We start from the raw sequence: 19,565 nt of genomic DNA, 5'->3' as shown, positions 1-19,565 counted from the left end.
CTACGAATTCCAATCTGGCTTCAGAACATCCCACTCCACTGACACATGCCTTCTCTACTTGAACGACCACATCAAACAAGAGGTGGACGCGGGCAAATACTGCGGCATGGTCATGCTGGACCTACAAAAGGCCTTCGACACTGTCAATCACACCATTCTGATTGACAAGCTAAAAGCAATTGGTTTTGATAGTTTATCAGTGAGCTGGATACAATCCTACCTGGAGGGGAGGGAACAGATGGTGGAAGTAAACGGTACCCTATCCCCCCCCCCCTCACAGTGAGCTGTGGTGTTCCACAAGGAAGCATACTAGGACCGCTACTATTCCTAATTTATGCAAATGACATGTCGTCAGCTTGTGACTGCAACTTGTTCCTGTTTGCGGACGACTCAGCCCTGCTGGTCTCTGACAAGAACAAGTTACAGGTTGAAAAAGCCCTCAGCTCGGAACTAGGCAAAATCTGCATATGGCTCGCCGACAACAAACTATCATTACACATGGGCAAAACAGAGTCCATTCTCTTCGGTTCAAATAACAAACTCAGCAAGACCGACGGCTTCTCGGTTACAGTGGGTGACAATATTATCACAAGGAAAGATGAAATTACCTACCTGGGTTCCATCCTAGAGGCTAATCTTTCCTGTGACAAAATGGCATCCAATGTAATAAAAAAAGGCAACCAACGAACGCGATTCTTGTACCGGATCTCCTCTCTGGTAAACAAGAATACCCTGAAGACTCTAGCAGGAGCACTCATTCAAGGGTACTACGACTATGCTTGCACCTCATGGTACCAAAGCACCTCAAAGGCACTAAAAAACAAATTACAAACATCTCAAAACAAGCTAGTCAGACTACTACTTGACCTGACTCCTAGAACCCACCTCACCCCTGCCCACTTTGACAACCTAGGATGGCTTAGAGTAGACGACAGAGTACAGCAACTTGCAATGGGCCTGGTCTACAAGATACACTACGCGACCAAGGTACCCATGTACATGTCAAAATACTTCCCAAAGGTCAGTGAATACCACGATCACAACACCAGAGGGAGCTCCACAAATCATGTAAAACCCAGATTCGGCTCAAACAAGGGACTAAACACGTTTCGCAATTATGCCACATCAATGTGGAACGCCCTGCCTAAAGCTGTAAAGGAATGTGAATCACTACCCACTTTCAAAAACACTCTCAAAAAACACCTACGTGAGACTGCAATTCGAAACTGGCCCCTACAAATGTCCTAACCTAGTTGTACAGTAAATGACCAAGTAAGGCTTTGTCAATATTCCAATGTACAGTGTAAAATGTGTGTGTGTCCCCTACCCAACCCCCCCCCCCCCCCCCCACCTCCAATGTACAGCCCCCACCCAACCCCACCCCACCCAACCAACCTCCTCCAATGTACAGTTTCTACGCCAAATGTATATATACTCCTTTTCTGGACACTTTTGTATCACAAACAGTACTGTATTTGCAAATCTGATATGTCATAAATGTATAGATGTAGCAGTACTGTCTATCTGTGTATGTCATGTATGTCATATATGTTATGATGAATTGAAAATGGGGGACCCTGATGTAAACAAGACGAAAGTCTTTCTCTGGTCTGCATCCCCTTAACAATTGTATTGAGCTGTACTGTACTGTACCCATTCTGCAATCTGTTAATAAACTTTTCAATCAATCAATCCTTGAGCAAGACTTAACCCCTACCGCAACACTTCCGGGATTCTGAAATCGGGGAGAGCGTCTTCTCTTCGCACACATAGGCTACGGGAAAAAATCACGCGGAGGAGGAGATAGGTACGAAAATGTTGCATCCAGTTTCGACGTTGCCTGGAAACGCACATAAACAAAGCCGACTATGTTCCAATTTGGGACGGTTAGACGTTCTTATGAGTACAAATTCAAGTATATCATTATATATCCGTTGGTTAGTACGCTAGGTCTCCTGCAGCTATGCCGCTGCCCTTTCTGCTAGGTGATTCTCGCAGCATAAATGTAAGTCTGTTTATCAACTTTGATATCTAGGAAAGGACACGCCGTTGATCGTGCCACTCGCTTACTGTAATAAGTTACCTGTAATTTTAATTAGCTTACATATAGCTTCACTCCACTTCATCAATAACTTTATCAATACTAGACAATTTTACATAGCCTATTTTGTAATGCTCTTTTGTATGCATATAGCTATACCACACACACCTGTAAGTATATAGTAATGTTCTAACGTTAGTTGTGTTGTTTGATGAAATGTTGAACTGACCTGGAAGTCATTAGTCACAATAACAATCAGCTTTACACTACGTTATAAGTTTATTGTGCATTATGCACATAAGCATCATGAGGGTGTCTAGCTCTGGTAATTAAAAGTGATTTTATGCTAGATATTTATGAATGCATTAACTCATTAAATCCCCATACAATGCAAATATGGCCTTCATACCAAGTGTTGCCCATATATATAGGCTAACATGTTATTGTTAAATTATTCACATAAGCATATTGCATTACAATAGCCAATTCATTTCTAACTCTATGCCTCTTACTCTATAGCTGTGGAAGGAAAAATTCCACAAGTCCCAACATTTTGACTATTCCAATGGGGTACCTATGCTAGTGGGCTCTGACAAACCAGGCATAGGAGGAGAGCTGTTAGTGGGCCAGAAGATTCGGCCAAAGTATTCTGTCTACCCCAAAATATACAGTAACAAGGTAAGACATACCACATGCCACGTCTCCCACTGACCCTGCAGCTCTCTCTTTTGGAGCAATTTCAGCATTTTCCCAAGTAAGTATTTGACCTGTAGTTTATTAGTTTCAGAGGACATTAGCATACCAACTAATATACGACCATACTTCCATACTAGACCAACCATACTTCACCCCTCCAGGTGTTGAAGCAGTAGGTGCCCATGGCTTTATTTCAAGGACAGGAAAAGTGCCTCCTATAGAATCTACAGTTGAACCTGAAATACAATCAAGATGTGTTTGAATCTTAAAAATAACAATTGTACTGAATTCCTTGGGTCAAACTTGTTTGGGAAAATGTTTTAATTTGTCTCTATCTCTATATGTTGTTAACTTCAAAAGTTATACTGTTTTTTTCCCAGCTTCTGATTCTGAAATCCATTGTTTATAAAGTCTCATATAATGAAATGTAATGATTTGGTTTACTATAAAACTATGCAAATAATGTACAGAGCTAAAGCAAAGTTACTCCCAGATGGGGTGCAAAGGTTTTTTCAATACATGAAAGAAAATATGATTTGAGAGATATTTGTAAATTTACTGTTCAAAAAGCTAAGAAAGGGATTAAAAGGAGGTGTATTTCTATTATTGGGGTTAACTTGTGGAACAATGCTGATATACATTTAAGAATGAGTAATTCGATTTTGGTTTTTAAGAAAAAGGTTTGTAAAGCTATTTTTGAAAACTACAAGGGTGAATAACACTGTTTTGTTTTCTTTTTTTCTTTTAGAATACTGTTTTGGAATCTACATTTTTGTATTTTTTTGTAAAGCTAATTTTGAAAACTACAAGGGTGAATAATACTGTTTTGCTTGCTTTTTTTTCTTTAGAATACTGTTTTGGAGTCTAAATTTTTGTATTTTTTTAGTAAGAATATAGGACAGGCACATATAAGCACTATGCTTCAGTCTGTAACTTTTCAGTCACTGTAAAAATCAAATATTGATAAATTATGGTGTATATTGTATTGTGTGAGATGATGACTGAAAAAATAAACTACTACTACTACTGATTCAGGATAGGTGTAATAAAGGGTTAAAAATAAACCCCATGGGACATTATTTCAACCTGTTACCTGGCAGAATCTTAAAATAGACACTTTTTTTGTTTTGTTTTTTGATCCACTTTTTCTCCCATTTTTCTATATTTTCTCCCATCCCAATTTCGTATCATCCAATTCAACCCTCCCCTGTCACGAACGCTGTTTCTTGCCTCCCACAAGCCGGCTGCAATGTGGACTAAGTCATACATAGCACAAGTCCCCTCCGGTACTTGAGGTAACAGCAGTCGCATCTTTTCACCTGCGCAGCTCGATCTCTCAGTGGCGAGGAGTAACGCGTGGGAGGCTCACGCTGCCCCCGACACTTCCTGATTCTACAGCGCAGGCGTACCAACCGACCTGTAGGAGTCGCTGTCCACAACGCCCGATCCCCACCCATCAGTTTTCCACCCCCTAATACGGCCAATGTGTATTAGTACGGACGACCAGCTAAACTGAAAGCAATGTGGAGCGCTGGGCTCGAACAGGCGAGCCCAGCGTCTCAGCATTCGTGGCGAGCGCCTTGCCCACTACGCCACGTAGCCGCCCTTTAAAATAGACACTTCAAGGAATAAGAAAAAACTGGTGGTGAAAAAAAATCCACCCTATGCGCGTGGACCTATGTTCCCAACTAAAAGGGATCGGAAACTGGGAATCTCAGAATTTATGGAATATCATATATAGATGACGTAACTTTTTAACTGACCTAGGACATTCAAATTGGTTATTCAACAAAAGCAATGTAGCCTAACATTGATCAGAAGCCATGTTTAGGAACCTTCTGCATTGCGTATTGTATACAGCCCAAGGAAACTAAAGAAGGAAAGGTCATCACATCACTGTGTAGCACGTGAACGCGAGTTGGTGCCATGTGTGGAAACGTTCAGTTTGGCCGACATTGAATGGGATCAGCCACCTCCTTGTTTATGACCTGTCATCTAAACAGGTTTGATTGATTTATTGAACACTTTATTAACAGATTGCAGAATGGGTACAGTACAGTACAGCTCAATACAAAATTTTTAAGGGGATGCAGACCAGAAAAAGACTTTCGTCTTGTTTACATCAGGGTCCCCCATTTTCAATTCATCAAGACATTTATGACATACAGATATACAGTACTGTTTCATCAAGACATTTATGACATACAAATATACAGTACTGTTTAAGAGAAAGAGATCATAAAAAAATACATATACATTCGAAGGGGAAGAAACTGTACATTGGAGGGGGTTGGTTGGACATTTACCGGGGCCAGTTTTGAATTGCAGCCTCCCGTAGGTGCTCTTTGAGAGCGGTTTTGAAGGTGGGTAGGGATTCACATTATTTTACAGCTGTGGGTAGGGCGTTCCACATTGTTGTGGCATAATTGCGGAACGTGTTTAGTCCCTTGTTTGAGCCGAATCTGGGTTTGAACATGATTTGTTATTACCTCGGATGTCAGAATCATCTGCAATTTGTTGTATTGTTAACTAGCTATGGTTTGATATATTGGTTGATGTATATTACACAGGCTTCAATAGAACTGGCACCAAACGGAGCATAGCACGCTGGTATTCTGACGTGATGACCCTTCCTTCTCATAGTTTCCTTGATACACCCTAGGAAATAGATTGATGGGTCACTCTACGGTTGTCATTCCCAGGTCTTGTGTTTCGAAGCGTACTTCCAGGAGGCAGTGCTTCAGAAGAGAGAGGAGACATACAGAATCAGGAAGTGTAAAATCTACTTCTACCTGGAGGACGACACCATACAGGTGGTGGAGCCAAAGTACAAGAACAGTGGCCTCGTTCAAGGTGAAATAGGCTTCTCTACCTGATGGGGGTGTAACCAATTAAAACAACCAACAATTCGATTGGCATTATTTAGCATATGCATATATATATACCTTACATCTTGACCATGGTTTGATTCAGTGTGATGTGATTCAAATTGTTACATTTTGATAAAAGTGTAATATAGGTGGCTCTCTATACAAATGTGATTCATTCATCAGTAATTTAATATATGTAATTAAAGCCACATACATACATTAGTATTAGTGAACAGCAGTATGTATGTCTATATATTGATTATACACAGACATTAATTCCATTTAATGTCAGTCAAATTTTCAAATCGAGTTGGACTTCAGCATTCATGTTGCGTTCGCATCACAGCCCGTTCATTATTTATCACACCCCTACTAGCTGAGCCGACGATTAAGGAAAAGTGTGAACCTCTAAATGTCTGCTTCATGTGAAAATATTGCAGTGTGAAATCAGATTTATGGTTCAGTGTCCCGTGTCTCTAGCCGCCGCTGGTTAGAAGGACAACTGTGCTGCTCTGAAACAGACCGTAATCCCGGCCTAGTAGAAGTATGACCAGAAATTCAATATCCACTATTTATGGTTGTTTTAATTGATCCCTGTGTGACAGGAACGCTTATTCGGCGCCACCGCATTCCTCTGCCTCCCCCGGATGAGGACCAGTTCTACAACGTTCACCATTTCAACATCGACCAGAAGATGGTGCTGTACTCTCGCGCTTTCACCATCACCAACTGTGACCCCTTCACCAGGGGCTTCCTAGAGAGGCTTGGTGTGCGCCCCAAGGCCCCTGCCTCCACCCCCGACGATCCCTACACGAACCTACGGGAAGAGGTGGGCAAAGTGGGAGGGAGGGAGAGAGAGAGAGATGATATCACAGTCTGATAATAAAAGCCATCATCACACTGTCAACACAACACACACAGAAAGGACATGCAGTATGTGTTGATTCTCTTGACTCCTCACTGTATCTCCACCCAGATGGAGAAGAGCCTGAAGCCGTTGCGGCCATTCGAGAGGCAGGACACCCTGAAGCAGTTCCTAGACCACGACCGGGACGTCCTGTGCTTCAACTGTTACTGGGACGACGCGGAGAGCCTGTTCGGAGACCTGCGCGAGCTCACACTGCACTACTTCCTGGCCGACGACACCATAGAGATCCGGGAGGTCATCTATCCAAACTCCGGGCGGGACGCCACGGCCAAATTCCTGCACCGCGGCAAGCTGCCTAAGGTTAGCCCGGGAGGCGATAGACCCACCACCGCAGGGAACGTTCAAAAGAGACGTTGTAGGGAATCTCTGGCGGAACTGATGAAGATCACGTGAAGGAGGGCAATCGGAGGAAAGTAGAGGATGTGAAACGAGGAAATGAGAAAAGTGAAGCAGAAATAAGGATCTGAGTCAATCTTTTCGAATAGGATATTATTTACATAATTCTTCATGGTAGTGTGAACCTAACGTGGCTGGTGTCGTCTCTTTCTGCTATAGGGGGACTATCCTCTCTCCTCCACCCGCCACCCCTCCCTCCCTCCCTCCCTTCAACAAGCTCTTATTCACTCTGACAGGGCCGGCGTAGCGTCTAGCATCTCTCAAGCATTTCGGCATTCTCCTTCAGTTACCGTCCAGAGCCTAATTCATTCTGATAGACAGCCGGTCCTCAATCATTCACTCACTCTTGTAGTTTTTTTGGCGTTTGTGTGCATGCATGCGTGCGTGGGTGTGTGTGTGTGTGTGTGTGTGTTCTTTTTCAGTCCAGTGATTGTCATTCTGCTTTCTCCAATGCCTTTCATTAAATGTCAGCCCCAAAAGGTTGATCTGACTCTTCCAACCAGTGGAAAATAATCACATCCCCAGACAGGAATTAAGCGCTTGGCCCTCCAGACAAGTCACTAGTCTATTCTAGCTCTGTCTTTGTCTTTGTCATCTCTGCCGCACCCTCTCTCTTAAAACAATGGGTAAAGAACTGCCTCTCTCTCTCTCTCGCTCTCTGTCTGTCTGTCTGTCTGTCTGTCTGTCTGTCTGTCTGTCTGTCTGTCTGTCTGTCTGTCTGTCTGTCTGTCTGTCTGTCTGTCTGTCTGTCTGTCTGTCTGTCTGTCTGTCTGTCTGTCTGTCTGTCTGTCTGTCTGTCTGTCTGTCTGTCTGTCTCACTCTCTCTCTCTCGTTCTCTGTCTGCCTCTCTTTCTCTCTGTCTGTCACTCTCTCTTTCATTCTCTCTGTCTGCCTCTCTCTCATTCTCTCTGTCTGCCTCTCTCTCTCGTTCTCTGTCTCTCTCTCTCATTCCCTCTGTCTGCCTCTCTCTCATTCTCTCTCTCTGTCTCTCTCTCTCTGTCTCTCTCTCTCGTTCTCTCTGTCTGCCTCTCTCTCTCTGTCTCTCTGTCTGTCTGCCTCTCTCTCTCTGTCTCTCTGTCTGTCTGTCTCTCTCTGTCTGTCTCTATCTCTCTCTGTCTGTCTCTCTCTGTATGTCTCTCTCTTGTTCTCTCTGTCTGCCTCTCTGTCTCTCCCTCCCTCCCTCCCTCCCTCCCTCCCTCCCTCCCTCCCTCCCTCACAAAACTCTAGGCTCAGCCTGTATCTCAGTGTGCACATGAGACATGAGACCACCATTGCCCACACATCTTTGTTTGTACGTCGACGGGTGTTCATCGCTGTGAAGGAAGCTATACATGAAGCACGTTGTCGTGTGTTAACTCTCTGAACGCCTCTTGTTCCCGCAGCGTGCCTCTACCACTAATAGGCAGCCCGTTGTTGATTGATTGATTGAAAACTTTATTAACAGATTGCAGAATGGGTACAATACAGTACGGCTCAATACACACAATTGTTAAGGGGATGCAGACCAGAAAAATACTTTCGTCTTGTTTACATCAGGGTCCCCCATTTTCAATTCATCATGACAGTTATGACATACACAACATACAGATATACAGTACTGTTTAAGAGACAGAGATCCTAAAAGAAAATATATACATTTGAGGGGGAAGAAACTGTACATTGGTTGTCGTGTTTTAACTCTCTGAGCGCCTCTTGTTCCCGCAGCATGTCTCCACCACTAATAGGCAGCCCGGTGAGGACACAGAGCGCACAGTGCTCAACGCGTTTGGCCCCATGGGCCACGGGGGGCGCTATATCCTGGACAGCCTCAAGGTACGCCCTGCCTGAACACTGAACTAATGAATTCTGCAACATTCACATTTTGATATTATTCTGATATTATTCTAAGTGAGTGCCATATCCCGTTTAAAATAGCCAGGATAAGCTTGTGTACCAAGTAGGTGAAACTGGATTAATGATTAGTTGGGACGTATACCTGTACTGTTTGGTTGTGTGGTTTAGTTTCCATGGTGATATTCAGAATATTCTCTTTATTTATGTATACAGGGATATAGTTCAGGATAAGAAGATGCATATCATAAACATCTTATACCAACTAACATGTAACTAATGTGCATGTAAACATATAATAATTGAAATTAAACAGATTTGACTCTCTCTCTCGCTCTCTCTCTCTCTCTCTCTCTCTCTCTCTCTCTCTCTCTCTCTCTCTCTCTCTCTCTCTCTCTCTCCTGCAGACAGGTGCTGTTCATGAGGAGTGTTATAAGGATAGTGACCTGACCCTGGGCGGGGAGGTGAATGTTTGGGGAAGGAGAATACTCCTCTGTGACTGTGACAACTTCACCAAAGAGTACTACCGCTCCAAATACGACATACGTAAGCCAACATATCACACTTACTACAGAGTGGAGATAGCCTGACATACAGTATTCCACCTGTTTACCTACAGTCTGCTTTTAAGCAAAGGTTTGTTTTAGTTGTGACCAGCAGCTCTATTGGTCTCTCTGTCAATCGGTTGGTTGGACGATCAATCTACGTATATTATATAATGGGTGATTCTCTGGATCGGGTTTCCTTAAAATGCATTTTAAAGCCACAATAGGTTTCGCCTAAATTGGGCATGGTGTGTGTGTGTGTGTGTGTGTTAAGTTATTTTGTGCATCACTCTGTTTTGAATTTGATGCAAATTTGCAATGCACGAGGGTCATCCTTTTGTGTTAAATGGCTGCATAAAGCAAGCATTTATTGACTCTCATGTTGATAAGAGTATTAAAACTTGAAGAAGATCTGTTTAAGGTAGATTTAGAATTCATTACACAAATTAAAGAAGCTCTCACAGTATTCCTACAAGATAATGCTAACTCGGTGCAAGATCCCAGAATATTATGGATGTCGGTAAAGAATATGATCAAGGATTTCTCGGATAGATTTACCTCCATATTGCGCAAAATCAAAACACAAAACTGTCTGAAATGGAAACGCTTTACTCAACGCTTTTTAATTCTTTAAAATACAACAACTCTACTAGACTAGATAACCAAGTTAACATTCTAAAGACAGAGATCAAAGCAATGTACAGACAAAAATCGGAATTGCAAATACGCAGCACTAGACAACAGCAGTACTTCCAAGGTTCTAAACCTAGTCACCTATTAGCCATGCGACTAAGAATTAATGCAAAATTTGCAGATATAACTGCCATTAGGAAACAACAAGCTCTAGTAACAGAACCCAAAATAATAAACGATACATTCAAAGAATTCTACTCCGATTTATATAACTCAGAAACGACCTTTGATCAAGACAAATTAGACACATATCTTAATCAAATTACTCTCCCTAAACTTACGGATGAAGACGCTAAACAGTTAGAAGTACCGATCACATTAGAAGAACTCAAGAAGGCCATATCCGGAATGAAAAACGGCAAAGCTCCGGGAATTGACGGTATCCCATCAGAAATGTACATTTCTTGCTGGGACATATTTGGACCCTTATTACTAAATATGATCTTATACTCAGTCAAAGAGGGAAGCTTCATTGAACACCAAAATACCGCACTCATTTCAGTTCTTCACAAAAAAGACAAAGACCCCACTGAGTGCGGTAGTTACCGTCCTTTAAGCCTCCTCGGAACCGATGTCAAACTGTACTCTAAGATATTAGCCATCAGATTGCAAAAGCATATGACGTCTTTAGTTCATCCGGACCAAACAGGCTTCATAAAAGGTCGCCTGATCAATGATTAACATAAGGCGAATACTGCACGTACTAGATACAGACAAAGAGGACATCACACCTAAGGCGATACTATCCCTGGATGCTATGAAAGCATTTGACAGGTTGGAATGGTCGTTTCTATGGGCAGTATTGGAAAGGATGGGGTTAGGAAAAGGTTTCATTGATATGATTAAAGTACTATACAAGGACCCATCGGCCAGGATTACAACAGGCACATTCATCTCCGATATCTTTCCGGTATCACGCTCAGCCAGACAAGGTTGCCCTCTTAGTCCCGGACTATTCGATCTATCATTAGAACCTTTAGCACAATTTATAAGACAATCCCAACACATAGAACCAATAGTAATCAAGGGCACACATCATAAAATTAGTTTATATGCGGACGACGTAATATTATTCATGCAAAACCCCAACAACACATTGCCGCTTATACTCAAGTTGATAGAGAACTTTGGTGATTTATCGGGATTTAAAATAAATTGGCCTAAGTCGGCTTTTCTTCCTCTTAACACCAGTGCAAAAAAAGAGACAACCCTCCCAGGTGCGATACCCATGGTCAAACATTTCAGATGCTTGGGTGTGGAAATATTTCCCACCATAAGACAAACGGTGAAGCACAATTACACAAAAATACAGAACAAAATCAAAGACGACCTGGACAGGTGGGCAAAACTTAAAAACTCAGTACAGGCAAGGGTATCAATAGTTAAGATGGATGTATTACCAAGAATCAATTTCTTCAGCTCAATGCTTCCGTTACCTCCTCCAGAGGGCTACTGGAAAAGATTACAAACCTCCACATACAAATTTATTTGGAATAACAAACCACCTCGCATAAAAAGATCCACCGCACAGAGAAATAAAGCAGACGGTGGCATGGCAGTCCCAGATTTTTTACAATATTTTAATGCCTTCACATTAAGACCATTGAAGAAGATATGGTTTGACCCCGAGGCTTTGGTATCTTGGAGAAAATTAGAAGAAAACATAGTAGCCCCACAGAGATTGAAAGACATAGCATACACTAAACTTTCAATCAAGCATTGTGAGAGAGAATTTGGCCCAATAATTACTCATGCAATCAGGACATGGCGGGAAACACAAAGGAAATTTCCTAACCCTCAAGTATGGCATAATCACACTCCCATATTCAATAACAATGCTCTCTTAATGGGAAAACGACCTATAAGATTCCCTATATGGGAAGAGAGAGGCATACACTCATTAGGGGATATTTTTAATAACAAGGGCCTCTGTAGTTATGTCGAAATATGCATAAAGTTTAACCTCACCGAGTCCACATGGCTTTTTTACATACAGTTACGACTTTGTATGAGATCTCACGGTGTTCCATTACACATACCAATTGAACACCACAGATACCACAAATTTTTCTATGAAAGAGATACATTGGGAGGTTTTGTATCAGGTTTTTATTATCAATTACTAACGTCCTCGTATGAAACCCTTCAACTAGACAATGTCTGGAGGAGGGATATACCAGACCTGGAAAATGACTTTGATTGGCAAGGAGCCTGGGCAAATGTCCGACTTACATCAAGGAACCCGGATCATCAACAAATCAATCTGAACTATATTCACAGGACATACTTGACTCCTATAAGGCTGTGCAAAATGGGGCTTATACAAGACTCCAAATGCTCCCAATGTACAAATGGGGACGAAGGAACATTTATGCACATGTATTGGGACTGCCCACCAGTTAAGGCATTCTGGAAAGATGTGTCCCAACAATTATCAATACTCGTATTTTGGAATATACCTGTACACCCCGCGGTATTGCTATTGAATGATGTTTTTGAGTTTGCAGTGAATCCACAACTAAAAAGATTGGTTTTATCGGGTATCACAGTAGCTAAAAAACTGATCGCATCACGTTGGTTTCAACCGGAAAAAATGTGCCGGAAAGTGTGGTTTCTTACATATCTCGATGTGATATATCAAGAAATATCTACAGCAAGAATTCTGGGGCTCAATGAATCCAAAATGTCAATGTGGTTAGAAGTGGTGGAGAGAATTAAAGCTAGCCTATAATGGTGGTGTCTGGTTAGGAGTGAGGGATAATGGAGGTACTATCCAAGAGGGGGTCCGGGAGGGGGGGGTTTGAGCTGGAGCATATGTGTGTAGGGTTTTAGAAAATAGGTATTAGGGGTATATTATATACTAACATTTATATAATTGTAACTTCGCTGGATATACACTGTATACGGTTAAAATGTTATTATTGACTATTTTTGTTTTATCCTGTTTCTGTACTTGCATATATTTTAACCACCTTTACTGAAAGTTTCATTATACATTGTGTGTTGAGTACTGACTTTTAATAAGTTTTGTTTTGCAATAATAATAAAAAATTTAAAAAAAAAAGGTAGATTTAGAAAAGGGACAAAAAACGTGATTAATTTGCGATTAATCGCGAGTTAACTATGGACAATCATGTGATTAATCAGATTAAATATTTTTATCGATTGACAGCACTAGCAAGAATGTAAGTCTGCATAATAAAATACAGTGTCATGCTTGATACTTGATGTCTGTGGCATTTCATCAATACAAAATGCAAGTGATTTGGCCTGGTGTTGGGCCGACACTCAAACCCGGATGCTGTTGCCCTGGCCACCGCAAGCCCCTCCTTTAGATGAATCTGGCACCACCCGGCACCTTCGTGGTTAACTACATTCCCTGATTGTGCCAATCACTACTTTGAGATCTTGTAACATGTGTAGAATGTGTTTTCTGTCAAAAGTAGGCATGACTGCGAGAAAAACCCAAAGTACCCGGATGCGCCAGTCTGATGTATCTCTACTCAGACCTTCTGGATTGGAAGGTCTGATGACTTGTTTGTGCAACGATAGCCCCTTGCTGTCAACTCACTCCTAAGTGCAAGTTCAAGTTCGACACATGAATTGGACCCTTTTCAGGTGGCGGAATGGATAAGACCATAAATGGACAGTGAAGTAAACTTTCTGTTCTTCATTTATCTCTATCTAAGTGATCGTATAGTTTTTCTATTACCCTTTCCTCTGCATTGGTTAGGTATTTTCAGATGTTCGGTTCAAGTAAAGAGAGGAGCTGACAACGTGGTCAAAATAACAACTGCGGTGTTTATTAATACCACAGCTTAGGAATCAAAACAAGTACATCGTCTCTTTGGTTCAATCTAATCGTCTCTTTGGTTCAATCTAATCGTCTCTTTCATGTGGCTGTTCGGTCCATTCTTGGATCAGCTATGGCTGATCAGAGTTTTCTTCTCGGTGCTGTTCGCTGTCTCAGGTTGTCCATGGCAACAACGAGTCTTCTCTCGTGGTTCGTGGTGTGGTTGTCAAGGCAACCTGGTCTCCGTGAGTATCGGTGCTCAGCAGAGAGCGCTCGTTTTCAGCACTCCAGCTGCGATGCGATCTCTGTCATCGTCTGTGTCCATGGCTCTGTGTCTCCATGCTCCAGGATCCTTCTCGCTGTGTCTCAGGCTCGGCTCTCCAGGGATCCTCTCCTCTCTCCTGTGTGTGTCAGCGCTTCTCCTGTCTCCTATTTCATGCCTGTCTTATATAGGAGAAAAGACCCAGCCCCCCGTGGTCGAGTCTCTGAAACGTACTGTCACGTCTCAAAGACTCTAGCGGTCTTCTCATTGGCTAACGGATCTCCTCGCTCGATGACACGTCAGCCTCGTATGCTGACACAACGTTTTCACAATAGAATCCGCCGGGCTGTTTTAGCAGTTAGCCATTACCTTATTAGGGGATCCTTTTAATGAGTGATACGTCCTACTGTTCTTGTGACACAATGTTTACACAGTCTAAATGGGGGAGACTTCCAAATAGTCTGGTGTCATCTCTCTGACCTCTGGACCTTAGTGAGCATCTGCCGTTTTGTAACCTGAATTTGCTTAGCTTAGTGTCAATATGACCTTTGATCTCAACTGTATTTTAAGTTGGTTTCCTGTTTCTAAGATAATTAGTTCCTCTTTAGCTAAAGTACATACCACTCCTTTCTGCCCGTCTCACTATAGTCCTGAGGGGTCAGTTTATGACCTTAATGATCCTGGCCACCTGGTCGGGGGGAGTCACTGTCTCAACCTCTTACGCCTAGTGCCACAGAGATAACTAACATGGGGTTTTCAAATGGCCCTTCTGTCAAATCAGCATTTTGTCTTTCTAATCATTACCTTGTACATTTCAGTTGCTATGTTCATGTTTTCATTTAGAAATATACGACAATCCACCCTTAGGGGGTTTAATAACCTCCTATACAGCATCAATATTCTAAATTTAAACATGTTAAAATCATAATCATAATTTTTGCTAATATTTTCCAAAATTTCAAAAAAATCCAAAATTGACCCAAATCGAACTACAAAACCCCTTTCCATCTGTACAGTTACAAAACCATCATTTCACCTACCTCTTCTTCTTGCACAGTTATACACATTTATCAGTTATTATTATGACATCCAGTCTAGGTCCGTCTCTCTATGCAAAGAGATGATCGTACCATTCTCAGCTTCTTTTCGTTTAAGACTATATTTATCCATGTAATTACCACCTGTGTCTATTTGTGTAATGGACTCTGCAAGAAAAGATTTACTACATCACACCACTAAAATATTAACACTCTAAACATTTGAGGGAAACTCAAACAAGCAACATAAATCATTTCTTCTCCTTGAAAAGACCACTGAGGCCTCAATTACCTCCCTGTCAGTTATCCCTATTTCAACCTCCTGAGGCCTTTACTGCTAACTCGTTTTTGACCGTTCTCTTCTTGTTGTATTTTTGTGCTAACCACAGCCTCTTCTTTGTTGTGTGCAGGTCTCGGTACTGCTCCGATTTTCCACAGAAGGAAACGATTTTCCCTCTGTCCTTTTTTGCATTTTGGATTATTATTTACAAACACACAATAGATTGGAAACTTTTATTTTCGCAGATACATTTTTACTGTTCTGCATTTTGACAATACATTTTTCTCCAATTTATTTATCTATGTATTTCACAGCTTCTTACATTAGCATTCAATCAAATCACCTTTGTCTCATTTCTTTTTGTGCTGTACTGTTTTACTAGATCAAATATCTCAAGATCAACACAACTACCACTTCCACTCTTGAAAGTGGAATATCCATTATTTCACTATCAATACCTTGTTTCTCGACAGCTCCTCGGTCCGGACAGTCAGCTCCAGACGAGGCCAATCACCAACAGAACCTATGTGCATGGTCAACAAACCACAGTCCCTTTAAACACACATCACACACACTCCGCCAGCTTTCAACAAGCCGGTGCAGAGTCTCCCATAAGTCAACCATCAAATTCACATGTCTGCACCCTACATGAACACTATTCCGGCCAATTTCGACCAAAACCCTACAGAGCTTTCTATAGACAGAGAAATATGCTTCCCCAACACTTACCATAACCCAAAATGTGACACAACCCCCCAGATTCTACATCTGGACTCTTAATGAGCGGAAAACAAACCATGAACCAGCTCCCGTCCATTCTCAGTTTCCAGCTCATTACATCAGACTTCCTACCAGTCTCGCTGTGTCACCACCACCTGCTATCCCTGACCGGCGAGAGATCCCTCCCAGCCAGCCAGTTCCTATAACTATTAGAGTACCAAACAAAAACAAACAAATTAACAAAAAAAATTGTGAGTGCCTACATGCTACACACCCATCCAACAGAACTTAACTATCATCTAGAGGCATAAATACCCCCGCAAAAACTAAGACAGCAAAATTAAAAATCCAAAAAGAAATAAAATAAGTAATGAAATAATAATATTGTTTTTTTTTTTTTTTTTTTTTTTTTTACTTGACCACCCTTCGATCAAGTATGTAATCACTACTATAAATAGTCCTTTGTTTCTAACTCTGTCTAATATTAAATGTTCCATTGTTCCTGTCTAAAACCATCAATTTTGTTAGTTTGATTAGCCCATGCAATTCAGTTACGTCATCCCTCTATAGCCCCAACCTACCCTGGTTAGTCTTCCAAACCATTTTAGTAACTTGCACACTTAATCAAACCTTATCCATGTATCCTCGTCTCTATCCTTACTCTAATCAGTCTCATTTTCCATTTTAATTTATCAATAACTCTATTTACTCGAGCACCCAAAAGGCTTTGTTTGTGCACTTCCGCTTCGCTCTTATTCAACCTATTACCTATGCAGACACCCCCTATTTACACCCCCTCTGAAAATGTCCCAACTCTCCACATTTCCAGCAACTCCGTTTTCTGATGGACTCTTGCTTTCTATTGGACTCTTGTTGAGCCCGCCACCCTTTGTCACATGACCGAGCGAAATGGCCAACCTCCCCACAATTCCAGCACACAGCCGACGCCAGCCACCCAGGCGGTCCCAGTTTACCACGACTCCCGCAGTCTCTCGGCTGGCATCCCACAGTCCTCGCCAGGTCCACCCCTCTCCTGTCCTCTGGTCGCATGTCCTGTTGCCTGGAGGAGAGAGGGGAATACCTGTCCTTTTCTGCTGCCTCTCCTCGGGCCTTCTCTTGTTGGGAGGGGCCTAGAAACTCATCCCTCCTGCGGTTCTGTTCACCCTGTCGCGGCCCAGTTCCCTGTCCGGGCAACGGAGCACAGGGCACTCTTTGATCACGGCGGCCTAGGTCAGACGCCCGAAGCATGACCTCAACAGCTGTCGCTTCTAGTAGCGCAGCCTTTCTTGCCAGTTCTCGTTCCAATCTCTGAGTCTCGTGTGCGGCTTGACCAATCTCCAGTTGTGTCTTCATCAGATCTCGATGAACTGCCTCGTGTTGTTCGAACGCTGTCACAAACGCTCTCTGTTGTCTATAGGATGCTGCCTCTTCCCCCATCTCAGCACTGGCGGTTTGACTTCCCATCGCTGGGCCCCGCCTCTCATCTTGGCTTTGGTGCTGAGGGCAGGGTGGACATGGGAAACGGGTGGGCTGTAGAAACTGTTCGTGTATAATTCCATACCTGCTGTCGGTCTCAGTTCCAGCCCTCCGGCCAGAGTGGACTTCGTGGGACTGCTGTAACCTCAGTCTCTTTTTCTGCCCCTTGGTTAAACTGCAGTCGCCTGCAATGGACACTCCAGCTTGAATCGGTTCTGGTTGGAGTAACACCGTTGTCACTGGTTCACTCCCCTGTATCGGAACCAAAGTCAACATTTCAAGTCCTTCTGTCGTACTGGTCACATGAGAGAAGTCCATATTCCAATCAATCAGATCATCACTGGTAAAGTCTATCTGGGAAATGTCTGCAGAGGCTCTCGGCCTTCTCCCCCCAATGGCCTGATCACTAAGGCCCTTTTCCATATTGTTGTTGTTGTTATTCTACTGTTATTGCATCTAACGCTTCAGTTGTTCCTATCAATGTTCCACTAAGGTGAACTTCCTATGTTACTGTCATTCACTCCACTTTCAAACACTCCTGCAATCACCGTTTGAAAAAACAAGTTTCTCTGTCTTTCACTATTTCCACTTACTTGAGTTAAAACACTCACACTGTCAAATTTTTACTGTGCAGACAAGGATTGATAATTGGCTTATCATTCATACTTATACCAAGGCTCATTACAGCCGTTTCCCTAGATGGTTATGGAAATCGTTTAGAGCTCCTGTCCAGCCGAGCACCTGTACAGAAAGAAAGCAAAAACATCCAGACTTAATACAGTGGCATTTCCCTGTTATTTCCACTATTCGTTATGCATTGGAAATGTCGGGCAACACTATACTAAAATATTTAGAGAGACACAGTGTGATCTGTTTGAAAAATAACGATACAGCTTATCTTGTGTTTGTCCGTTTCCTCCAACAGGAACACTGAAGGTTCCCAATCCCCTGTGTGTTCCCTTCACCTGATTTTCTGGGAAACATAATCATTAGTCCCACGCCTATCAATTGCCTAATAATCTTGGTAAACCTGGTCCTTCATCCGTTCTAATCTCTCTTTGCTTGATGAATCTGTTCATCTTTACCTTATTTCTTACTTTAAATGCCCGAGTAGCGTATCGACTAAATGTATTATTCGCTTTTGCTTCACACTCCTCATACAACATCAATTTCATTCATCCCCACACACACTTACATCCTTACACACAACCACTGCCCCCTCACAACACTAATAAACCCATTAGTATTGTCACTGCTTCCCACTACCAATCAGGGAAAACAATAAACTTTTAGCAACTTAGATCACTAAAACCCTGACCGTCACATAGTCCAGCTGGCCACGTTAATAAATTCATTGACACCCGCACTATGCCACCTGCAATATTCACCCAGTTCCCTGAATACACAAAGAACCGTCAACTCACAGCCCAAAGCGTCCTCCCTCCAGTTTCGAACCTGAACGGAAACACCCCAAGCTTTATCACACCAAGAATATCACAAATCATCCTACCACCACCTGCACCTAGACAGGCCAGCGCCCACCCGGTACCTACTTCACATACACAATAACAACGCAGTTCAAATAAACCCACAACCAAATGCCCACAACATACGCCGCAATCTAGGGATGGAGAACCACAGGGCGAAATACAAGGAGAGACAGAGGGGGGGCGGAGGGAAAAGAAAAAGGAAGGAGGGATACAGGGATACAGGGACTAAGGGGAGGAAGGGGGGGGGGGGGGGGCACACAATGCAACATTAACTATTACCAAAACCGTCTACACTCAATCAGCAGAATACCCCGTATTGCCTGGTCCCGTTTACCCACAGGACTCCAAACACTATCACCATCATCCGCTGCCAACTTTAACTCAAATCAACCTTAACTTTAATCAGAAAAAGAGTCCGCATGGAGAGACATAGAGGGAGGGGGGGGAGGGCTCCAAAACGACCATGAATATTCTATTTATCCTTATGTAATCCTAATTTAGCAAGTAA

At 42.5% G+C, this 19,565-nt stretch overlaps 1 protein-coding gene across 1 annotated transcript in view; it reads left to right on the top strand.

Moving 5' to 3' along the window:
• Nucleotides 1-1,886: 1,886 nt before the first annotated feature.
• The window catches only part of LOC311240484 (EF-hand domain-containing family member C2-like), a gene marked incomplete at its 3' end in the record, with an annotated part of 38,647 nt that continues 20,968 nt past the window's right edge, over nt 1,887-19,565 (top strand). The window contains exons 1-7 of the mRNA XM_084329063.1: nt 1,887-2,005; nt 2,561-2,719; nt 5,407-5,590; nt 6,213-6,436; nt 6,584-6,835; nt 8,636-8,743; nt 9,169-9,307. Coding sequence (XP_084185189.1) covers nt 1,964-2,005; nt 2,561-2,719; nt 5,407-5,590; nt 6,213-6,436; nt 6,584-6,835; nt 8,636-8,743; nt 9,169-9,307 — 1,108 coding nt within the window. The 5' untranslated portion in view covers nt 1,887-1,963. The remainder of the gene's footprint in view (nt 2,006-2,560; nt 2,720-5,406; nt 5,591-6,212; nt 6,437-6,583; nt 6,836-8,635; nt 8,744-9,168; nt 9,308-19,565) is intronic.

Source organism: Notolepis coatsorum (genome assembly GCF_963971535.1).
Source record: "Notolepis coatsorum genome assembly, chromosome: 14".
Lineage (NCBI taxonomy): Eukaryota > Metazoa > Chordata > Actinopteri > Aulopiformes > Paralepididae > Notolepis > Notolepis coatsorum.
Note: the sequence above shows the minus strand (reverse complement) of the source record. Positions and strands in the feature narration are given on the sequence as shown.